The 22,689-nt window shown below is 40.2% G+C and overlaps 1 protein-coding gene across 6 annotated transcripts in view; it reads right to left on the bottom strand.

Annotated features, from left to right (window-relative positions):
- The window catches only part of slc12a7b (solute carrier family 12 member 7b), a 99,968-nt gene that overhangs the window by 40,847 nt on the left and 36,432 nt on the right, over positions 1-22,689 (bottom strand). For 5 of the 6 annotated variants that reach the window (XM_039789655.1, XM_039789657.1, XM_039789659.1 and 2 more), the window contains exons 2-3: positions 3,760-3,854; positions 2,135-2,266 (exon numbers count right to left, since the gene is read on the bottom strand). In XM_039789655.1, coding sequence (XP_039645589.1) covers positions 2,135-2,266; positions 3,760-3,854 — 227 coding nt within the window. Of the gene's footprint in view, positions 1-2,134; positions 2,267-3,759; positions 3,855-16,938; positions 17,169-22,689 lie in introns of those variants that run through there. The other variant, XM_039789661.1, reaches the window with a different exon arrangement.

Raw genomic sequence — 22,689 nt, 5'->3', positions numbered from 1 at the left:
TGACAACTGTTGCAGATTTGGAAGTATTATTGTCCATCCCAAACCATGACTTCTGCAGTGCAAACAAAACATAATCCAACATTAATTAAAGCTGCAAGCAGCGATGAACGGGCCCTTGCACCTACATGCACGTCAGGGGTGCTCAACGGCGGTCGGCGTGGCCGTGCATTTCTGCGACCATTGGACACTGAGCAGAGCGTCAGGCGCTAAAGATGATGTATAGGTATGATCCAAATTTTCAGATCACTTCCTGTGTCCATTATGTGGCGTTAAACAACACGCACTAAACATGCATTATGTTGCTCCATATCAAGTGAATCAATGCCGGCATGTAGATGTCTTCAGGCTGGGACTCTTATCAAGCATGAGACATTTGGAGACAATGTACATTCGAGTTACGACTTCCTGTTTCAATGGCCTCGCCTGTAAAGTGGACAGGAGCAGGCGGCAGCAGCCAGTGGCAGTGACAAAAACCCGCGGTCAAGTTGGACAGTTTACACCCTTTCATCCAGCAGCCTTCAGGCTGAACAGGAAGTCATAGAAACACTCCCATCCTGTTAGGTCCAATTCCAATTAATTAAAATGTTATCAGACCCATATATCAGCTTGTACACAGTCTCCAGTTGTTTTTATTATGACAGAGTAGCTGTTAAAATGCTCTACATGAGATCTGTTGCTGATGTTAATCAAAAACAGACTGTAGATGATCTGTAATCTGAACAGATTTAGTCTCACTGACTTCTGAACGTCACCATCAGCCACACTACATGTGTTCTGTTAACAGAATAAACCTTCAAATCAGACAAATATAAAAAAAATGAAACATTTATATGAAACGTCATCGTGTTGAGTCGATTCTGAACCAATCAGCTGTTAGATCAGCTAAGAACTGCGCTGCCTGCGTCTCCAACCTGCGGCCGCCTTGATCTCGTGAGGTTATCGTTGCCCACGTGTGAATGACGCCAGAGCAAGTCGGACACAGATCTATATAAGTATAGAGATGGTCAAAAACATCCAAAAATTGCACAGTAAATTCAAAATAGCTTACTGCCTGTTGGGTTTAAGATATGGCTTTTTATTATTATTGTTCTGGACATGATACATATGCCTACAAATTTTTATACATCTAGGTAAAACGTACTGTGAGCGCTACTTCTTTGAAATTTTGTAGGGGGCGCTATTGAGGCATTTTCTTACACCCAAGCACAAGACCCATAAATATATTTTTAAAGGGGGGGGTTTTTTTTTTTGGGTTTTTTTGTGGTTTTTTTGTTTTTTTTTTTTTTTTTTTTTTTTTTTTTTTTTTTTTTTATAAATAAAAAAAAAAAAATAAATTTTGTTTTTTTGTTCTTTTTTTTTTTTTTTTTTTTTTGTTGTAAAAAAAAAAAAAAAAAAAAAAAAAAAAAAAAAAAAAAAAAAAAAAAAAAAAAAAAAAAAAAAAAAAAATATTAATATAAAATTAAAAAAAAAAAAAAAAAAAAAAAAAAAAAAAAAAAAAAAAAAAAAAAAAATTTTTTTTTTTTAAAAAAAAGGGAAGGGGGGGTTTGGGGGGAGAGAAAAAATTTGTTTTTAAGAAAAAAAATAAAAAAATTTTTTTAAAAAAATTTTTTTGCAATTGGCTATAAAGCAGAAGAATGATTGAGTTCACTTGTAACGCTTGATCTGTCCACGAGGTTTACCATTTAGACAGCATGAGATAATTCCTCCATAGCTCTGCAGAGGAGGGTCTGGCTAGTCCACACAACAATCTGGGATAGGAATCGCCTTTAGAAGGAACTTGTTTCGATGGAACATGTGCACGTAGGGAGTCGAGCCCTGGAATTAAAATGGCTGTCGAGTGTTGGATGAGAATTTTACTCAAAAAAAAAAGATAAATATAATTTGATTGTCAGTTCTACTTCAGAGGATTGTTTTCCGAACCAACCGGAGTTTAGCATGCCAACACAAAGAAAGTGGAAGGTGAGGGACATCCGGCGGAACCTCCAGCAGCACCGGAACAATCCCGTAAATGAAACGTCGTCTATGTAGACTAGATCAATCTCAACAGTTTATATGCAATTCTACAGTACCTTATTGTACTCCACCTTAGATCTCTGGTACAAACATTGCATTTAACAAAGGCTCTCTGCTGTACCTTAACAGCTTTCTTCTTGGGCCCTTCATCATCATCAGCTTCCTCGTGCTCCTGGGCCCCCTGGGTGAGGTTGGTGTAGTTTGCCAGTTTATTGAGGAGAGATGACACCATGGGGTTGCTGTCCATCTCCTCCTGCAATAGAGAACATGTTTTGTTTTTTTATATGCACAACAAGAGCCGGATCACACACTTCATTTTTTTTCAACTTATCATTTTTTTTTCAACTTCATGTTCCTCACTCTAAAATCATATTTAAACTTTAAAGTGCTCATATAATGCTCATTTTCAGGTTCATAATTGTATTTAGAGGTTGTACCAGAATAGGTTTATGTGGTTTAATTTTCAGAAAACACCATATTTTTGTTGTACTGCACACTGCTGCAGCTCCTCTTTTCACCCTGTGTGTTGAGCTCTCTGTTTTAGCTACAGAGTGAGACATCTCACTTCTGTACCATCTTTGTTGGGAGTCGCACATGCGCAGTAAGCACTGCTAGCCAGTCAGAAGCAGAGTATGAGGGCGTGCCATGACAGTACCTAGGTAAGGACTACTAGCCAGTCAGAAGCAGAGTATGAGGGCGTTCCCTGACAGCACCTAGGTAAGGACTACTAGCCAGTCAGAAGCAGAGTATGAGGGCGTGCCCTGACAGTACCTAGGTAAGGACTACTAGCCAGTCAGAAGCAGAGTATGAGGGCGTGCCCTGACAGTACCTAGGTAAGGACTACTAGCCAGTCAGAAGCAGAGTATGAGGGCGTGCCACACTAGCAGCTAGGCGAGCATTATAACGTGTGTTCCAAAGTGACCACGTCTGTCTCTGAAGTAAAGGCTGGACTACAACAGAGCTGTTTGGAGCAGTTGGTGAACAGTGTTTTCTGTTGGAGATGGTAAGTCCCTTTGGGGGGGACTTTGGGCTTTTTCACTTTGTAAACCTATAATGTGCACAAAAAGATATATAACACAATAAAGGAAAAGGGAAAAGCCAAAAATCATAATATGAGAACTTTAATTTGGCCTTTGAGTGGTCAGTTACCATATGCTTAAAAAGGTACAAACTCTTCCAGGACCAAATTGAACAGTGCAATATTTAATTAACTGTTCAAAGCATTCTTAGAATAACATGGCTGGGTCAGCTTTATGCAGAGTGGGGAACACAGAAGCCGCAGTGCCTAATTGATTCTTTACAAGGGCCAGTGACCACAGAGTGGCAAGGTCTGCCAAATGGCAGAGCAAAGCACCTGGAAAGAGTTCAGCTGAATTTTCTTGAAGGAACGCACCAGCTTTTTATGGCAAATAAACTCTTTGACGCATTGTTGAGCTAAGAAAAGATTGTTCATTTTACTTCCTGGTGTATTTATTTAGTTCACCCACAGCTTACCCCGATGCTTTAGCATACTGTGCATGAATGCTTTGGGTCAGTTCTAATTTCAAATGCAGAAATAAGCAGTTCTGGTAGTGAATGTTCACGTGAAAAGGATATTGATGTATTTGCAGCTTCTACCCCACAGTTTAAGGGTTTCTCTTTCGATCATCTTGCCAAAACAAATCACACTGTCAGGTCCCCTTGTGCAATAAAACATCTCACTGCCCTGTGTATACGTCTATATCAAGCTGATGACAAAATTGTTACCTCAAAAAGGGCCATGTTGGTGCCATCGTAGCTGTTGCCTTTGTCATTGTCTGTGTTGTTGATAAAGGGACTGTTTTCCTTTGGGACGCCATCACCTGTGGAAACACAACACAGTTGATACTACATATGTAGTGTAGGTTTAACATGTTGCAGGGCCAAAGCAAAATATGAGTGGTGGCTGGCAAAGAAATACACTCCACTGTTTCCACTGTCAGACATATTTGCAATAACCTGCTTCCTCAAAGGAGAGGCCTTTTCATGGTCTCAAGTCTGCAGGTTCTTTCATTGTTTCACACTACTGGGGGGGTACCATGAAGCGTGATTAGTGGGTTAGCGAGGTATGTTGAGTCTAAAGCCAGGGTTATCCGTGTCTCAAAGGTGGCTCTCTTTTGACCTGGTTAGACTTAAAGCGCGGGCCTCTGTAGATGGGCCTCTCTCATGTTTTTCCGCACTCTCCGGCAAAATGTTTCTTCTTTTCCCAGTGTAGTGTCTCTCTTTGACCACATTTGTTTGACTCTCTGTGGTCTGTACATGAAGAATCACACAGAGGCAAGCCTGCTCTTCCCCGGGCAAATCAAATGCCGATACAGATCATCTGCAAACTGCCAAAAAACGGCCGATAATCGGTCTATCCCTACTGGTCAACCAATAGCAAGCGATGTGTACACAATCACACAGCACATTGACAAAAATAATGGAAATGAGGAGGCAACTTTTCAGCATGACAGAGCAACAATAGAACAAGGTGGATTTGACAATTTACAGATCATTTCCATAACTGATTCAACTAACCTGCATGCCAAGCCACGTGCCGTCTAAAAGAGGGTTAACAGAGCCAAATAATCATCACTGTTGTGGTGCTGGGCTGTCATATTTCTAGCTTTGATGTGAAAGATGTGCTTTACTTTTTAAATTTATTTTCTCTTCCTAAAGAACTCAAAACTCCATATGACACGTAGAGCTGTAACAATTCCAAATTTTGCTGTACAATTAAATTCTGAGAAAAAAATGTGATTAACAATATAATTTAGCCTGACGTGGTCCTACTCAAATTCTAGTCATAATGTGACCTCGAATTTTGTGGGCGGGGCTAAGTTCGGCTGGCATCCAGGCTAAATATAATTGTCTCTTTCAGTCAAATTTAACAATATGTATTCATGTATTACTTTTTTAAACAAATTAAAGTTTTGAATGAATTCCCTATCCCCTGTCATGTGACCCAGATAATGTCATAACACAAATACACTAATACGCCAATGAAGTAAACTATGCCTCTTTCTTATCATAAAATATATTCTCTAACGGTATCCCCCCCTTGTCATTTCTGTTGCTATGAACGTGTTTAGGGTCAAGTGTCAACAACTAATAATTAAAATAATAATAAATTATAATAATATAGTCCGACTAATAATCACTTACATAATTACAATTTGGCACATCTAAACAAAATCAACTATTACCAGTCATGTGCCTTAAGACTTTAGCTAATGTTAGCAACTCATTGCAGTTAAACAAAGACACCGCAATTATGTAAAAAAAATTGACAATTAGAAAAGTATGTAATAATTGTTACAGGCCTAATGACACAATAAAGATCATTTAATGTATTTACACAGATGTTGCAGCTTTGTCTTTAACCACTCAGCCGACCTTCGTCACACACAGCAACCGAGCCATCTTCAGAGACAACATTCCAGCACCGAACTGTGAACCACATTTTGTCTTTGCTGCTGGGGCCGGTAACCTACACAGCAACCAACTGAGCAAATGTTTTGAATGAACAGACAGCTTAGAGTGTAGGGGCTAAGTTACCCAACATGCTGCAGTCAAGTCCAAGTGTTAACAGGGAGGGATCTTCATTCCAGACGAATGTGTGAGCTAAACATTATCTGTGGGCTTCCTTTTCCTCCATCATATGAAAGATGGAAAAGCTTCTCTGCGGTTTTTGTGATCACGTCATATTACTTAGATTGAAAGCACAAATGCATTTACACACGTGAACAGGATTGGGCATCGAGAACCGGTTCCAACTACAATTGTTTAAAAAAATGTAATTTAATTAAAAAAAAATTGTAAAATCTGGTTTTGAATCTGATCATGGGTTCCATATTTAACACGCACACGTTTTGGTTACCGTAACGGTCGCCGTACATGCACTTGTGGTGTTGCAGCCATGGAGCACAGTAACAAGCGCTCTAAAGTGTCGCTTTATTTAACATTGAAAAAGCTGTAAATCACCATTGAATCAAAATAAGATTTTCCTCTTATCTGTGAAATAAGCATGTGACCCGTTTCAACTCCACCCCTCAAGGAATCGAGAATCGATAAGAACTGGAATCAAAAGGAAGAATTGGAATTGGAATCAGAATTGTTAAAAATTCAAACGATGCCCGACCCTACATGTGAATAACCATAATGCAGTGTTTTCTATACACAAAAAAAAGTAGTTTGTTTTAGGGAAGAAAAAACTATTCAAATTAAGCAGGAGGAAGATCCACTCAATTCCCATAATCATTTTCACCAGATTTTGCCAGTTCCATCTGAGGGTTCAAAATAAGTCAAAATAACATAATCTCCAGGCTGCTGTCTCAACGCTATAATTCTGAGTAAGAAGGAGTGAGAAAAAGTGTCAGCAGTTGAAGTAGATCCCATTTCTTTAATGCAACACGGGTGATAACAAAACTCTGCTGGAGCGAACCTTAGCAAAACAGACAGAGAACAGCAGGGTGGTCGGAGAGCACAGACCTCCGCCAAATGTTGCATTCTTATTTGCATTGTTGATTCGGATCCACTCCAAAAGGTTATGGGTTCTTCCTTGGCCCATGCTACAACCTTTTGACCGAGTTTCATGACATGTTTTCTGTAATCTTGCTGACAGACAAACAGAAAAACAAAACCAACCAAAGACCTAATCTCTTTGGCGGAGCAAAAATTGTCCATTGTGCTTCATAGACAAGACAACACTATAAATTAAAGCCAATAAGACAAACAATGAACATTATGTTCAAAAGGAATAAAAGAGTCAAAATACAACAGGAAACAAAACAGAGATGGTGACTATAAATCTCTTAAACTGAATAGCAAAGCAGTCCATTGCCGGAGCACCAACAAAAAACTAACACCATGCAAGAAAATTGAACTATTGTTGCGTTCCATTTGCACTCGGAAGTCGGATTTTCCCAGCTCAAAGTCGGAAACACGCGCCCTGACCTCGGGTTTCCGAGATTGGAAGTCTGACAGCCTCGCAGTACCCAAAGATAAAAATCTAACATGGCTGCCTCGTACATAAACAGTAGTAAAAACTGTAGTAACATTCAGTTATTAGCATGTCTGTGTTATTTGTGTGTCATTAAATCGTAAGTCGTACACACAGTCCTGTCTAACTTCAGTCTGCGGACATGTGTTAACATACAGTCCCTAATAATAAAAAAATAACAAAGATTTTTTGGTTTGTTTAGAATCTCTTTTATTTTCGTTGTATGCACAAAAAAACTACGTAATGCATTGTTATCAACTGGTATTGCTAACAATCTGGGCCAATCTCGATCTGGGTTCAATTCCCACTACATCAACCAACATCCCTCCTACATCAACCAATGTGTCCCTGAGCAAGACACTTAACCCCTAGTTGCTCCAGAGGCGTGCAACCTCTGATATATAGCAATTGTAAGTCGCTTTGGACAAAAGTGTCAGCTAAGTGTAATGTAATGTAACAATGGCTAACCTGGCTAGAGCTAACCCCACAATGAAAAATCGGACTTGTTAATTCTGACTTGTAAATTCAATTCGGGTGTGATGTCATTCCCAGCTCTGGCTTCTGAGTTCTGAGGTATAGGCTCCAGACACAACAGATTCCTGCAGACGTTTCTTGTAGAAATAGTCAGTCATCATTAAATTTGGCAACAGCATCCACCACTTTAAATGACTGAAAGCCGTACAAACATTCAGGTGGAAAGCCACTTTGCAAGCCCGAACTGGATACTAGCAGCACAATACAGTAGTTGACTACCCCCTTCTGTATGGCAGCAGGCTACTTTTGTATCTGAATGTAACTATGGTTCAGTATGTAGAGGCAACAAGGATAATGACTCAAGTGAATGTGATGAATCGTGTGTTTATCGATGGGAGCCGTCCTGCTCTTTGATTTTGACATTAACCACTCAAAGAGCATGTCTTCTTACTCTTGACACCAATCTCACTCTGTGCACTAAGGCTGCAAATAATTTGTTCCATTACTGCTTAATCTGTTGATTATTTTAAAGAATAATCCATCTGTAAAATGTCAGAAAAGAAAATCATCTTGTTCCCTACAATTAAACACTGCAGTGCCTCAAGTAAGACACATTGATAACCATATACCAATATTTTTCTTAGCTTCCCACTATCTCACATTCTTGAGAGTCCATTGACGACCATGGGTCTTCTTCATTCATCAGTGGAGCTGCCTACTGTGAACTATGTCAGCAGTGGAGATTTCATGGGTAACTTTTACTGCTTGATCCAGCTGCAGAGGGAATAAGAGGCTTGCAGCGTGGCTTAGCCCGGTGGTAATCACAGGGAAAGTCGCCATGTCCTTGTACTGTGTAGCTATTTAAAACACAGTCTGATAGCAGAACATATTAGGTGATGGCACAATGTTTCAATAAGCTGGGATAACGGGGAAAGAATTAAAGATAATGGCCATTGTACTGCGAGGATGCAGCCAAGGGTAAAATCATCCCGTCAGTCATTGCTTAGCTTGGTAGGATGCACCACACCACAGGTAATCATTGTCTTAAATGATACTAGCTAAATCCTCTTTGAGGTCCGGTGGCAGGATAAAACTGGCAGTACTGTTTCCAAATCAGGTGAGGTTTCTGCTTTTAGAATGTGCTGACGTGTAAGGTGGTTTAGACGTCAATCAGGGAGTGTAGAGAATCAATGAAATGTAACAGACTTGGTCGGCATTACTGGGAACGCCCACTGAGTTTCTGTTTATGCTGTGGGGGACCATTGGAATTATTGAGTCTAGACTTTGTTAGCGGTTCATCTTTACTCATTGTCATATTTACGAATGTTTTTTTTGCTTCGTACAATGCCAAAAAGTTGCTGTGTGGCCTTCGGGGCCTCTAATAAATAAAAAAAAAATCCTGATCTTAAGTTTTATATACTGTCGAATAGACAGAGGGAGCCGGTGTTAATTCCACTAACGTCGCTGCTACAGTCGAAACTTTAACAGTTAGATGGAATTTATTCATTTAACATGCCGAGACATACTAGATAGTTTTAATATAGCTTTAATGAACATGGGATAGCAATAGACTTGAGAGAATGTTTAATGACCCTGGGATAATGTTACTGATAATACAATCAGATTGACTCATCTAAGATTAGCTAATGGTTAACGTTATTCAATTCAATTCAATTCAATTTTATTTATAGTATCAAATCATAACAAGAGTTATCTCGGGATACTTTACAGATAGTGTAGGTCTAGACCACACTCTATAATTTACAAAGCCCCAACAATTCCGGTAATTCCCCCAAGAGCAAGCATTAGCAGTGGCTGTTGCGACAGTGGCGAGGAAAAACTCCCTTTTAGGAAGAAACCTCGGCAGACCCAGACTCTTGGTAGGTGGTGTCTGACGGTGCAGGTTGGGGATGTGATGAACAGTGGTAATAATAGTCATAATAAAGATAATGGAACAGTGACTATAAATGGTAGTCGTAGTAGTTCATGTCATAGCAGGGCGCTGCAGGGCGTTACAGGATGTAGCGTGGCACAGCAGTCTCCTACCTACCTTGAGTCTCCTACTTGGAGACTCAATCAGGTAGCTAACGTAAACAAAAAATGTGGGGAAACGACACCTCTGGCCATTATGTTAGGTCATTTGTCCAGTCGCTTATAATGTACGGACAATCCGACCCCATATGGCTCAGTATCTTGCTCTGTCAAGTGGCAAAAGTGCTTTTGAGTAGTCCATACTGGGTTAACGCTATGTTATCCTGTCAAGGGGAAAGGATTGTTTCCCCCAACGGCAACTCTGCCACAGCCCCAGCTATGACGAATCACCGACCAAGTGTATGGGTTAGATTACACGATAAGTCCAACAGTAAATTACAGTACTTACTGCACTTTTGAACACACAACGCCACAGGAGTACAAATTGTACTGGAGGTCTGCCTCTGGAACTCAAAGGCTCCCATTGTTAAACAAAAAAAAAGATAAAAAAAGATTGTCTGTTTTTTTCCTAAGGCAACTTTTTAAGTTAATTCTCATGTGTAATGCAGAACAAGATAGATTCTCAAATGTGAACATTTTAAAGTATCTATGGATTTTGGATTATTGGTCGGACAAAGATGTTAAAGATGTTATTTTGGGCTCTGAGAAATTGTTTTGGGCATTTTGGTTTACAAATGTTTAGTACATTATAGACCCTTTAAATAGATAATAATAGGCAACAGCCTGGCCCCTTGATAACTTCCTGTCAGTTGATGTCATGGTCTATAGGCCAAATTATTAATTGATGAATCAAATGATTGATAAATCCAGAATTAAAACAATTGTTAATCGCAGCCCTAGCTGTCTACTAAGTTATTTAACAAATAGGAAACTTCAACTGGGAAAATCAACTTCTACCTAGTTATTACCAGTTATTACTTAACAAAAATTATTTACAAGGCATAGGAAAGTTAGAAAAGATAACAGTAGTTTCTGACTGTTGCAAATACATTAGCAAACTGAGACTTTTCATGGTCATTTATGACAACTGAAAAAACCTTGTACGGGTATTATGCTTTTATGTTTTTCTCTGCTTCATTTTATGCATCACTGTGTCTTGTTTTTGTTTGCCTAATTTGGAATTAAAATGTCATGGGATCTCATGACCCTTTAAGCTAGAAAAGCCTAAAATCAAATGGTGATGTGTGGCAACAGATTGTGTCCCACCTCCATGTCATTAAATCCTCCAGTGAACATCACCATTCTTAACAAAGTTGCCAGCTGCCACAAATCCTCCCAATTGATGCCAAATACTGCAATTCCTGCAGTAATTTTTGTAGATTGTGTACAAAACAAAAAGCAAAAATGGAAAAAGAACATAGGGGGATGCTACGGAAGATTAAGAAGGTGTCTGTACATGTCTGTCAGTCTGTCTACATATTATCCAAACTGTTGGTGTGTGTAAATGTCAACGTGTGTGTGTGTGTGTGTGTGTGTGTGTGTGTGTGTGTGTGTGTGTGTGGGTGTAAGTGTGACGTCAAACAGTCCTGGGGGACATGGTCCAGATACATATACAGTAGCAATGACAAAACTCTGGCCTAGTTAACAGATGTTAGCCTCTGTGCATATAACACATTTATCTTGGACTAATTCACTCTGCTACCTGGAAATTCATGTTTTTTTCCTTTTACCAAAAATGACATATCTGAGCATTATCTTATGGGACACAAAGGTACAGGAGAACTGACCTTTAATTGAACAACCCGGAATAATTGCTACAGCATCACGAAATAATAACTGAATGATTAGAAGTATGGTTTAGGTTGCACATTGGGAGAAAAAAAGAGGGTACTCCAAAGATGTCAGCCTGCTGTTTGACATTATTAGCCATCCTGCATTGCATAAAAAAGTCCTAACATCAGCTGTTCTCATGTCGGTTCAGGAATGCTGAAAGCGCACTGCACAAGCAAAGTCGTTCATAGGAGCGAATTATGTAAATGTTGGCAAATATGAACCTGGTCTACAGGAAAGAATGAGAGTACCATTGAAGATGAAAGCTGCAAGGAGTGTGTGTATGTGTGTGTTCAAGTGAAACCGAATGAATGCAAAGGATGTCCTATCTCTAAAGTCCAGCAATGTCTCCAGCTAAAGGGAACTTAGGGCAAACCTGTCTGGTTTAGTTTGGTTGAATCGAACCCTGGAGCATTTACCCCCATTCGTGCGGTTCGTTTGGGCAGGTACGGGTCCTTTGTGATGAGAACGTAATCTGACCTCGATCCAACCCAACCACCAGGTGTACTCAGGTGTGCTTTGCAATCTGTCCTGCATCACAACATGCAAACTGTAGCAGCTTGCAATGTTTCTGTCACAGAAATACACTGCTGAGCCAAGTCCTGGCGAGCAGAGCAGACGTCGTGACGTCCCTCGCGAGGCATGTAGACGCTTATATCAATAAGTGGAACTGCATCAAAGATAATATTCAATTACAACTCAAACAACTGCAAAGGTTGAATCACATCACACCTTAAACTACCCATACCCATTATTCACCAGTCTGTATTTGCCTAAAGCTGACTAGACCTGAACTTTATGCAAATATATGAGTCTGTCCAGCAGCTGGCTCACGAAACTTGGACTAAGCTGTCAAACTAGGCGATGCAGTTCTACAATAAAACTGTAGGTGCATATACGTCAATTCAAAGACAAGTTTTCAAAAAGTAGACTAGTCTACAACAACAGAGCAAGACTACAGAAGAGAGGAGGCCCTGTCTTGAAGCAGCTTTGACCGCAATCAGCGTGAATGGCCAGATGTTCCTGGGGAACGTGCACTTCAGATTTAAAGCCAATGCTAATAGGGAATCTGATAACGTTAATGAGGCAATCTGTAAACTGTAAACTTCGGCGGCCACCTCGCACCCGAAATGCTGTGCAGCTGTGGGGTTAATAAAGGACAAATCCGGCGCAAAATGAACCTAGGGGTTTTAATGCTAATCGAATGTGACCAGTTTTAGCACAAACCGCTAATTAGCTTATAACGCTAGTCGTCGGGGCATGGGTAAAGTAAAAATAAATCGCTATTTCTATACTACTAACAAGGCTCAAATCGGGCACCATCTAGGGAAAACAGTCATGACCAGTTGAACAACAAACGCTGTGTAACCAGTAACCAGTAACATAGCTCAAGCACAGCGTTCGTCGTTCGACTGGTCGTGATTGTTTTCTCAAGATGGCGCCTCTCTGCATACGCGAACGGTACAGTCTTTATAATCTATCTTTTTAATAAACTGTCATATACACTTACAAAGTTCTCAATGCTTCGGTTTACATGTAGGGAGCCTCATTATGCTACCATGGAAGTGTGGTGCTATTTTGAGCCTTGTTAGTGGTATAGAAATAGCGATTTGTTTTTACTTTACCCGTGCCCCGACGACTAGCTTTATAAGCTAATTAGCTAAAACTGATCACATTCGATTCGCATGAAAACAGATCCCAGAGAATGGTCGACTCGGTACACATGTGTTATTAACCCCTTGGTTCATTTTGCGCCGGATTTGTCCTTTAACCGGTGGGGAAATGTCCTCACTGTGGCATCTCTAATGTAAGGTTACACTGCATCGCTTTTATTGTGTTTGCCCTCTTCTTCACACTTCCCCTTCTTATTCTGCATGTATATAAACATATTGGTGTCTCAACACAAAACTCCTCTACCTTGTCATCACTGTGGTCAGTAAAGCCAAAAATCCAGGCCTGCTCCAAACATGGCCCACATTTGTGTTTTGCATCTAATTTACTGTCAGGACAGGTTACTCTCCTCTCTTAACAACCTCTGACAAACCAAATGTACACTACCTACACCTATGTAAGAGGTGATTCACTAACTCTATAACAGTCAGCTTTGTATGATCTTGATTAGTGTCTCATTATATTGAGTATGTTACCTTGCTGTAATGATTTGTGCAATTTAGCAATTAATTCATGGCAACAGTATCAGGGCTCCAGACTGTGACCAAATGGTCGCATTTTGTGACCAAAATTTGAGAGTGTGCGACTGAATTTTACATCCAGTCGCACATGTGCGACCAGTAAATTTGCCCCCTTTTTTTTTACACGTTAAACGTTGAAATTTCGGTACCTGAGAGCGCGTAAGCGCAAGCTTATCTGTCCTCTCTGAAAATTGACAGAGCAGAGCTCTGACACAAACACACACACTCGCACACACGCAGAGCTGCAGACGATGCAAACTACGTCGGCTCTGCAGTTTTGTTGAAGTCACAGCGAGTCACGGAAATGCCGATAAAGCGGTTTCAAGTGTGGTTACAGTTTTTCATAACATAACGCAGACAGCATTTGCTGCGATATGATATTAACGGCGAGCCGAAAGCGGTCGCGGTGCTGTTGATGTTACACTTCCTCGGAGACGAGCAGGCACAACAGTGGTTTCTGTGCCCTGGGGACTGACTGACAGGCTGAGGTTGTAAGGCAAGGCAGCATTATTTCTACAGCACCTTTCAGCAACAATGCAATTCAAAGTGCTTTAGATAAAACATTAAAGAGCAATTAAAAACGGTCATGATGAAAATAAAACAGGCTAAAAAATAATATACAAATACAATAATAAAAAAATAAAATATATATATATATATATATATATTTTTTTTACTGTCATGACAGCGATGGGGCTGTCAGTTTACCTTCTATGTTGCAACTTCAAAAGTGACACTGAATTTGAAACAGCACATTGTAATTTCTGCATCTATTATCAAAGTATTTATTAGTAATACAGTGGAAATTAGTAGAAATATGAATATTTGGTTAGCATGTTGATTTACGGTGTGTGCCCCTAAATTTTCTGGTTGTGCCCCTAACATTTTCATTTGGGGGCCACTGTGCTCCTAGTGAAAAAAGTTAGTCTGGAGCCCTGAGTATCAAACTTAAACGGTTCAAGCCAGAATGAATACAGAACCCAAGAAACCCACTGGTCTGTCATTAATAAAGAGGGAGAAAGAGACAAGGGTGAAACCTCTTGTGTAACTGTTGATGAATGAAAGCAGGTGTATTTTACGGTCTGAGCTCTGTGTGTGTGTGTGTGTGTGTGTGTGTGTTTTATACACATGTACCACTTCTGCAGCTGGCGGGCAGAGTCTCCTGCTGTACTATAGCGCATTAAGTGACCCCTAAAAATGCGACATTGCTAGAGGAGATACAGCATGTAAGTGGCAATGATAGACCTTCCTCCACACGCTGTGGAGGAGGATCTGGCTACACCACACAGCATTTCAGGATGGGAGAAAAACGTGGTCTGGTTTATTGGCATTTCTTTAAACCAATCACAATTGTCATGGGCGGTGCTAAGCTCTGCACGGTGCCTCTGCAAAATAGCCTCGGGAAGGAACTTGTTTTGGTGGAACGTGTGTACGTTCAAAAGTAGTTTTAGTCGTGCAACAGAAAACTCAGATTGGACAGATAGTCTAGCTAGCTGTCTGGATTTACCCTGCAGAGATCTTTGGAGCAGTTAACCATAGTCCTCACAAATCTACCAGAGTTTAAAATGTCAACACAAAGGAAGAGGAAGGGGCGAAAAGACATGCATCTGGTGGAATTTCCTGCGGCACCGAAGCAATCCCGGAAGGCTAGTGTGATAGAACACCTTGATACGACAAAAAATATGTCAACTATGCAGTTTGTGTCAGTTCACTTGGAGACAATTCAGTTCAATCTTTTGTAGATTACGTTATTTGAATTACTTTTGTAAGTTTTATATTAAAAAATAAGATCCATTTAGGGCAGACATTTCAAAGTAGTTATTCACAAACACCAAAGCATAATTCTGCAGAGAAACAACAACGGACGAGCCATTTCACAGGAACTAATTATGATGTGGCTCATCACTATGTATTCTATTTGAGCACTCTAGCGCTAATTGATTGCACACTTAATAAATTATAATTAATGAAAGAGCTTGCTGCCAAATACAGCACAAGCTTTTGGCTATGACTGTGTTATGCTCTGAGCATAGTCAGGAAATGAGTAAGGACCATACTGTTGTTTTAGTCAAAATACTACAAATTGCCTATATTTTACAATACTGTTAGTCATTTTACAAAAACTTTTTAGGCTGATTTCCTGCCTTTCAGGGGAACAACTGTTTTCAATTCATTCCAGCACAAATCAACTTGCCGCAACTTAAATTTACTTTAAATAGGTACACACAAGTAAATATATAAGTCCCAGAGTGAACCATTTCGCACCATTACAATGTGTTTTGGAAAGTCATGGTTTCATTGCAAGAGAAAGCAATTATGGGTGCAGAGGGTTTTGAAACTTCTCACTTCTGATGCATGCTAGACTGCCCTAACATCTGATATTTAAAGTGCTGTCAGTGATGTTGCATAAGGGAGTGGGATTTCCTGCCCCTGCAGAGTTGAAAGAAGTCATTAGTCAGGACACTTGTCAAGCTGTCATTTGTTGTTAATGAAAGACTTAACGTTGCATGTCATGTCTGCCATGTCCGTTTTTCTCGGCGCTTTTTTTTGTGTGATCACATCCCTGGCTAAAGAAGCTGTGGAGATGCATGGGCTGAATCACACTTCATCAGCGCTCTGCTTGCTGATTGGTACACAATTCACCAGCGGGTACAGAGGATGTGCTAACGGTTAGGCTCAGCCTCTCTGGTCACTGTGGTAATAAATGACCATGCATCCTATTTATAACCACTAAGCTGCACACTGTGACGACACTGTAATCTGCCTAACACAGCCGGAGTTAGCCCATGGCTCACTGTACCAAGAAAAAAAAAAAAGGTGGGAGGATAAAAAAAAAAGAGGGTTAGCTTTAGGAGACACTGGGAGTCTAGACAGTGCAAGTCAAAAATCTGTGTCTTTAGCTCACAGTTTACATAAAAAGGATACACTTTTCAGCTTCACGATAAAGAAGCAGCACAGAGCAGCAAACTAAATTCATTCAGATGCACTTGATGCAGACTAAGTGACAGCACAGTGCATACATGTTTAGGATGAATTTCTCAACTCTTACTGGCAGAGTTAGTGCAATGCCTTGCCCGGTGATCCATACAGCACTACAGTTCATTCAAATATGATGGCTTTTGACTTTGTGAGCCCCTAACAACAGAAGCACTGCAAACCTACGTGCTGATCATACTTTTTATCAATTGAACAATTCACACCTAATCTAGTATCGGGACACAAAACTCACACACCAACAACAACTCATTCAAACCCAGATTTGTCTTTGGGGGAACTATTGATCTTGAGGAGAATCATAACACAAGACAAAAAAAAATATGTGCGCTACGGAGAGCCCAATAATAAAACAACAATCCTTACAAATCAATCCTATAAAAAGTGAGAAAAAACCCGATAGAGAACAAAATCATTACACCGGTAAGCAAATATCCCCAACAAAGTCTAAATATAGTGGTGCTAGTAAAGGGCAACTGAAGGAGTAACTTAAAAACTTACCCTTCCGTCGAGAGCCTCGCCTCTGCTCCATTCTGAGGAGCGGGGCTGAAAAAGGGGGCAGAAGGAAGGGGGGTTCTAGTAGTGGTCCCTGGGGAACTCCAGTTATGGGGGTCCAAAGTATAAAGATACTGCTAGTAAGGTGCAGAAGTCAGGAATACTGCCTGTGCTGTGTGGATAATGTGAGGATCAGCTATTTCTGTGACAGCGTGTGTGTGTGTGTGTGTGTGTGTGTGTGTGTGTGTGTGTGTGTGTGTGTGTGTGTAAAAGTGGCCTGTGACGACAATGTCAGCGACATCAGCCATGCATCACAAAGTACCCTCACACACACACACACACCCACACACACACACACACACACACACACACACACACACACACACACACACACACACACAAATACACACACACACACACACACACACACACACACCGCCCTTTCCTCAACCTCCCTGAGCTTCTGATTCCTGCTGCACATACAAGCACACATGCACGTGCATGTTGGGACACACACACACACACACACACAAAGAGGGAGGAGCAAAGTAAGCGAGGGAAGTAGAAAGCAGTAGTATTACAGACAGACATCCTTAAGGGAGTGTGGCAGGAGAGAGAAGGATGGATGGATGTGCACACACAATGCAATAATGTATTTTCTTTTCTACGGAAATCATTTGTGAGATTGTGGCGCTGAGAAAGCAGAGAAGCCGCTTGTCATCCAAAGTAAAAGCTGTGCAGTATATCTTTTGAATCAATAATCCTTTGCTGCCTCAGTGAGTGGTGTAATTTACAATCAGACCTCCTGACTGACCTCCAGGGTGCCATGTGTGGAGATGGCCAATCGATCAGCAAAGCACAGGGAGCGCACAGGACAATACCGCTAGAGGCTACGACAACATACTGTACTACTGGCAGGGCAGTCACAGGAGTCTCTCTCTCTCTCTCTCTCTCTCTCTCTAGGAAAGGAATTAGAAACAAAATGTAATTAAATAAAGAGAAAAGGGGCTCTGTTTGGACTTTTTCTAAAAAAGGCAATTTTTATTTATTTATTTATTCGGAAAATTCTGTCTTCCTTTCTTTTACTTGAAATGTAGGGCTTACGTTTATTGTGCTTGGAATACTTGTATTTATGTTCAAAATAGCTATTTGTAGCTGAAGCCTGAGGTTAACGTAATTAATTGGGAGACAGTTTGGGACAACATTTCCCACAAGAACCCAAATCACCAGCAGATCCACTTCAACATATGCCATAGGGCATACTAAACTCCTCAGAAGAGATACGTCTCTAAAGTCATTCCTACTCCCTATTGTACGTTCTGTCAACCTGAACAAACTGGAACTTTCCTGCACATGGTCTGGGAGTGTGAACAGGTGCATGAGTTCTGGAATAAAACAACATCAATAATATCTGATGTGATAGGATGTCGAATTCCTACTGACCCGATTGTTTTGTTACTTAATGACGACTCTAGATTACATCTGCTTGGGAGACAGAGGAAGATTTGGGTAGCCGGCTCAACCGCAACCAAGAAAATTATAGCTCAGAGCTGGCTCCCCCCCACTCACTTTGTATAAAACAGTGGTTGGCGTATTTTCTGAACATAGTTATGCTTGAGCTCTCTACAGCAAGGATTAACAAAGCCAAGTCATCGACTATAGACCTATGGAGAAACGCAGCAGCACAGGTATCGGTCCTAATGACCTCAACATCACAAGAATTAGAGGAGAGTGACTAGACGAGGTCGGAGTTCTGTTTTGCTATCTTGTATTTTGGTTTGTTTTGTTTTCCTCGAGACTGCAGAGGGTGGGCGAGGGTTTTTAGTTCCTGTTCCATTGTATTTGTTTATTCTGTATGTTGTTTGTTCAAAAAATATAAAACAAATAAAAAATTGATCGTAAAAGAAAATAGCTATTTGTTTGCCATACAAATCCCATACGAGTTCAATGTGCCTGTATGACACACATTTGAAAATTGACAACGAATATTGTTGAAATGATATACAAATATACAGTACAGGCCAAAAGTTTTGACACACCTTCTCATTCAATGTGTTTCTTTATTTTCATGACTATTTACATTGTAGATTCTCACTGAATGCATCAAAACTATGAATGAACACATATGGAATTATGTACTTAACACAAAAGTGTGAAATAACTGAAAACATGTCTTATATTTTAGATTCCTCAAAGTAGCCACCCTTTGCTTTTTTTGATACAATGCAAACCCTTGGTGTTCTCTCAATGAGCTTCATGAGGTAGTCACCTGAAATGGTTTTCACTTCACAGGTGTGCTTTGTCACGGTTAATTAGTGAAATTATTTCCCTTATTAATAAAAAAGCAAAGCGTGGCTACTTTGAGGAATCTAAAATATAAGACATATTTTCAGTTATTTCACACTTTTTTGTTAAGTACATAATTCCATATGTGTTCATTCATAGTTTTGATGCCTTCAGTGAGAATCTACAATGTAAATAGTCATGAAAATAAAAAGGAAACGCATTGAATGAGAAGGTGTGTCCAAACTTTTGGCCTGTACTGTACATTGTTGATTTTGTTTAATAGACGTAGGAGTAGGCTTTAGAATGGAATTTAGACATTACAAGGTACGGACCTTTGCTGGGGGGATATTTTAATTGAATACCCCTGTTGTATACTGGATTTTATAGGATACTGGTATGGAGCCATCACAATCATCTTCATGATCAGCAATCACAGGCATCTTTACAACCGTTTTAATGTCAACAGACGATAATTATATAGGCTATACTATAATTATAGTAAACTTAACTAGGCTAAGACTGGGTAACCCTATAAACATAAGTAGGGTTGCAACTAAGGATTGTTTTCATTATCCATAAGTCTGTGGACTATTTTTCAGATTAATCCTTTGGTCCGTCGTTTGGTCTAGGGCTGCAACTAACACTTATTTTCACCGTCAATATATCTGTCCATTATTTTCTCGATTAATCAATTAGTTGTTTGGTCTATAAAATATCAGAAAATGGGGAAAACTGTCTATCAGTCTTGTTTTGTCTACAACTCAAATATATTCAAAGTAAATATAAATGAATTTCTACTTTTTTCATACAAAAATGAGTCAAACCGATTTCTCCATTAACAAAATAGTTGGTGATTGATTTAATAGTTGACAACTAATAGATTAATCTTTGCAGCTCTGCTTTGGTCTGTATCATGTATCCCTAATTTGAACGTATGTGAGACAGACAGAGCTAGAGGTTAGCTAAAAGGAGCCAAGGATGTGCCACAGCCCCACAAACTAGGCTAGACAATGGCTGATCAACCTCTGCCCACAGACAGTAGAATGAATGGACAAAGCGACGCCGCAGATTTCAACGGAGACCAGTGAAGGATATTAGAAGCACTTTTCCGGTGAGCGCTGAGCGTTACTGAGCAGCCTCCAACTGAGCTTGAAGACGTAGATGTGACGTGAGCAACCTGTCTGAAAGTGTGAAGTCTTCTGGTAGCTGTGCCAAGAGAAATCTCAATCATTCCCAATCTTACAGAGACGGAGAGCGTAGGTATATGTAAGGAGATAACATAGGCACAGGCTAATTACTGATCACTAACATGCTAGTTAACATTAGTAATTAAACTTAAACAGCTAATGTAAGTCAACACTGCATGCAAGCTTCTCCTGTACTATACGGTAATTTGTCTACTATGAGACAGTAAGTTGTGTGGTTATGACACAATCGTTAGCCTATTTTTACAAAAGCGTCTGCTATGGAGCCATAACGTGAGATACAAGGTAATGGAGCCTTTTATACATTGTTGTGTTTCTTTAGAAATAAACAATGGACAAATAGAGTCTTTAAACGCTTCAGATGTAAAGTTATTCGCTGTCAAAGTGGCGCCAAAATGAATGGGAGTCAATGGGATGCTAACGGGAGGTGATGGCTTGATAGCATCAAAATGGCGCCATAGGAGCTACGCTTTGTGGAGGCTCGCTTACCCCCTTGCCTCTGCCCCAGCTATTACCCCAAAGCTTTGGTGAACCTAGCACTCTGATCTCTACCTTTGTTTTGGCTACCCATCGATCTTCCTGTCTAAAAGCGTGTGAAGGGGGCGTAATCACTTAACCAGATTAGGCTAATCCTGAACTTTTTATAAAACACAGAAGCCATGCCGAGGCTCCAGGGTTAAGGAAGTCACGGCTTTAAAGCCACGGAGAGTTTCTGCTGCCGTCCTCTGGCCGACCGTCAGTCAGGTGCAGGGGTTGATGCATAGACTGTAAAAGTGAAGCCAAAATATCCCCATCGCCCCCTGGTGGCTGGCTCCAGTATAGGTTATAACTAAGTCAAGTCAACTTTCAAGTAAAAACCCTATCCCCTCCATGTTAGTGGATGGGACGTGGTCCAAACTAAGGCTACACGTCAAATAATTTTTACCAAAGATTTTTACTCTTTTTTTGGTAGTTTCTTATTATGCTGATGTATGTTCAAGTGTTAATTTTTGTGATAGGTTTGGTTTCAATTTGTTATTTGATGCTATATAAAACAGAGAGAAAGGTCATGATTGACAGCTGTGATTGACTGACGATTGGTCAGGCGGGGGTGTATGGGCGGGACATTGATACCGCAGCTCCACCGCCTGATCACTATACTGTGTAGGCTCTGGCTCCAAAATTACAAGAAGGCAAGATTGACCTCACTTTTGGTACAGTGGGAGAAACTGGAGACGCGTCGTCATTTTTATATACAGTCTATGGTCAGGTGAGTGTCCTTCACCAGGCTGAGACATAATAGCTGTTGGTCATTCAGCAGAGACAGGCAAAAAATAGCCCTGGAGCAGCCTAGGTGGGGACTAGGGAGATGAAAAATAGAAAAGTGTGGCTTAAATTTGTAATTTATAAAATTAGTATTGAAAAAAGTATCGGTATCAGAGTCCCAGTATTGGTATCGGTATCAAATATTTTTGAACGATACCCAGCCCTACTGGGGATTGGGAACAGTTTTGACAAAAGGTAGAACTCAGGAGAACACTGTATACATAATAATTCAATAAATTGATATTTACTAAAGAAAATATTTGCTGACAAGTTGAATTAAAAAAATGTCCACCCAGCTTCCACTCGTCTGAACATCCGCAGCCTGCATCATTAATTTGACAGATGTGTAGAAAGCAGGGCTTAAAGAGGGACTATCAAATCACACAGTAAGAAGGATTTAGCAGTATCAAGTTCCACTTGGTCTGATGTCAGATAGGCTGCTGTCTCTGACTGTGTGTGTTAGTGTGTGTGTGTGTGTGTGGGTGTGTACGCGCATGCGCACAAGTGTCTGTGTTGCACTTAATGACGTTCTAAGCCTTTAAACCCTTCGGGTAAACAACACTGTCTGTTATCTGTTATGCAATACACAGTATGGGCAGGAGTGAAGGGACAGAGAGACGAGGGTTACTGTCAGTGTGTACTAGTGTCTAGGGTTATGGGTTTATTGCATACTTTAAAACATCCATACTGGGGAAATCATTGAAAATTGATCTGTTCTACCCACTCAACTGTTGAGTAAGATAATCAGAATGGGCTTTATTATTATCTTTTCACATACAAGGAATTTGCTTTGCTGTTTGGTGCATACAATACACATATTAAAATAAATAATAAAGCAAATACTATTACAGATACTATAACCTAAGCCAATATACCATAGCTGTTTTAAAATCGGAAGCTGTACAGTTTTTGTGCAGGATGTGCAAAAATATATTAGCAAAACTTTACAGAATCAGGACTA

The sequence above is a fragment of the Perca fluviatilis genome, chromosome 22, assembly GCF_010015445.1.
Source record: "Perca fluviatilis chromosome 22, GENO_Pfluv_1.0, whole genome shotgun sequence".
NCBI classification, from domain to species: domain Eukaryota; kingdom Metazoa; phylum Chordata; class Actinopteri; order Perciformes; family Percidae; genus Perca; species Perca fluviatilis.
The sequence above is the reverse complement of the archived record's forward strand: the minus strand, read 5'-3'. Positions and strand labels throughout refer to the sequence as shown.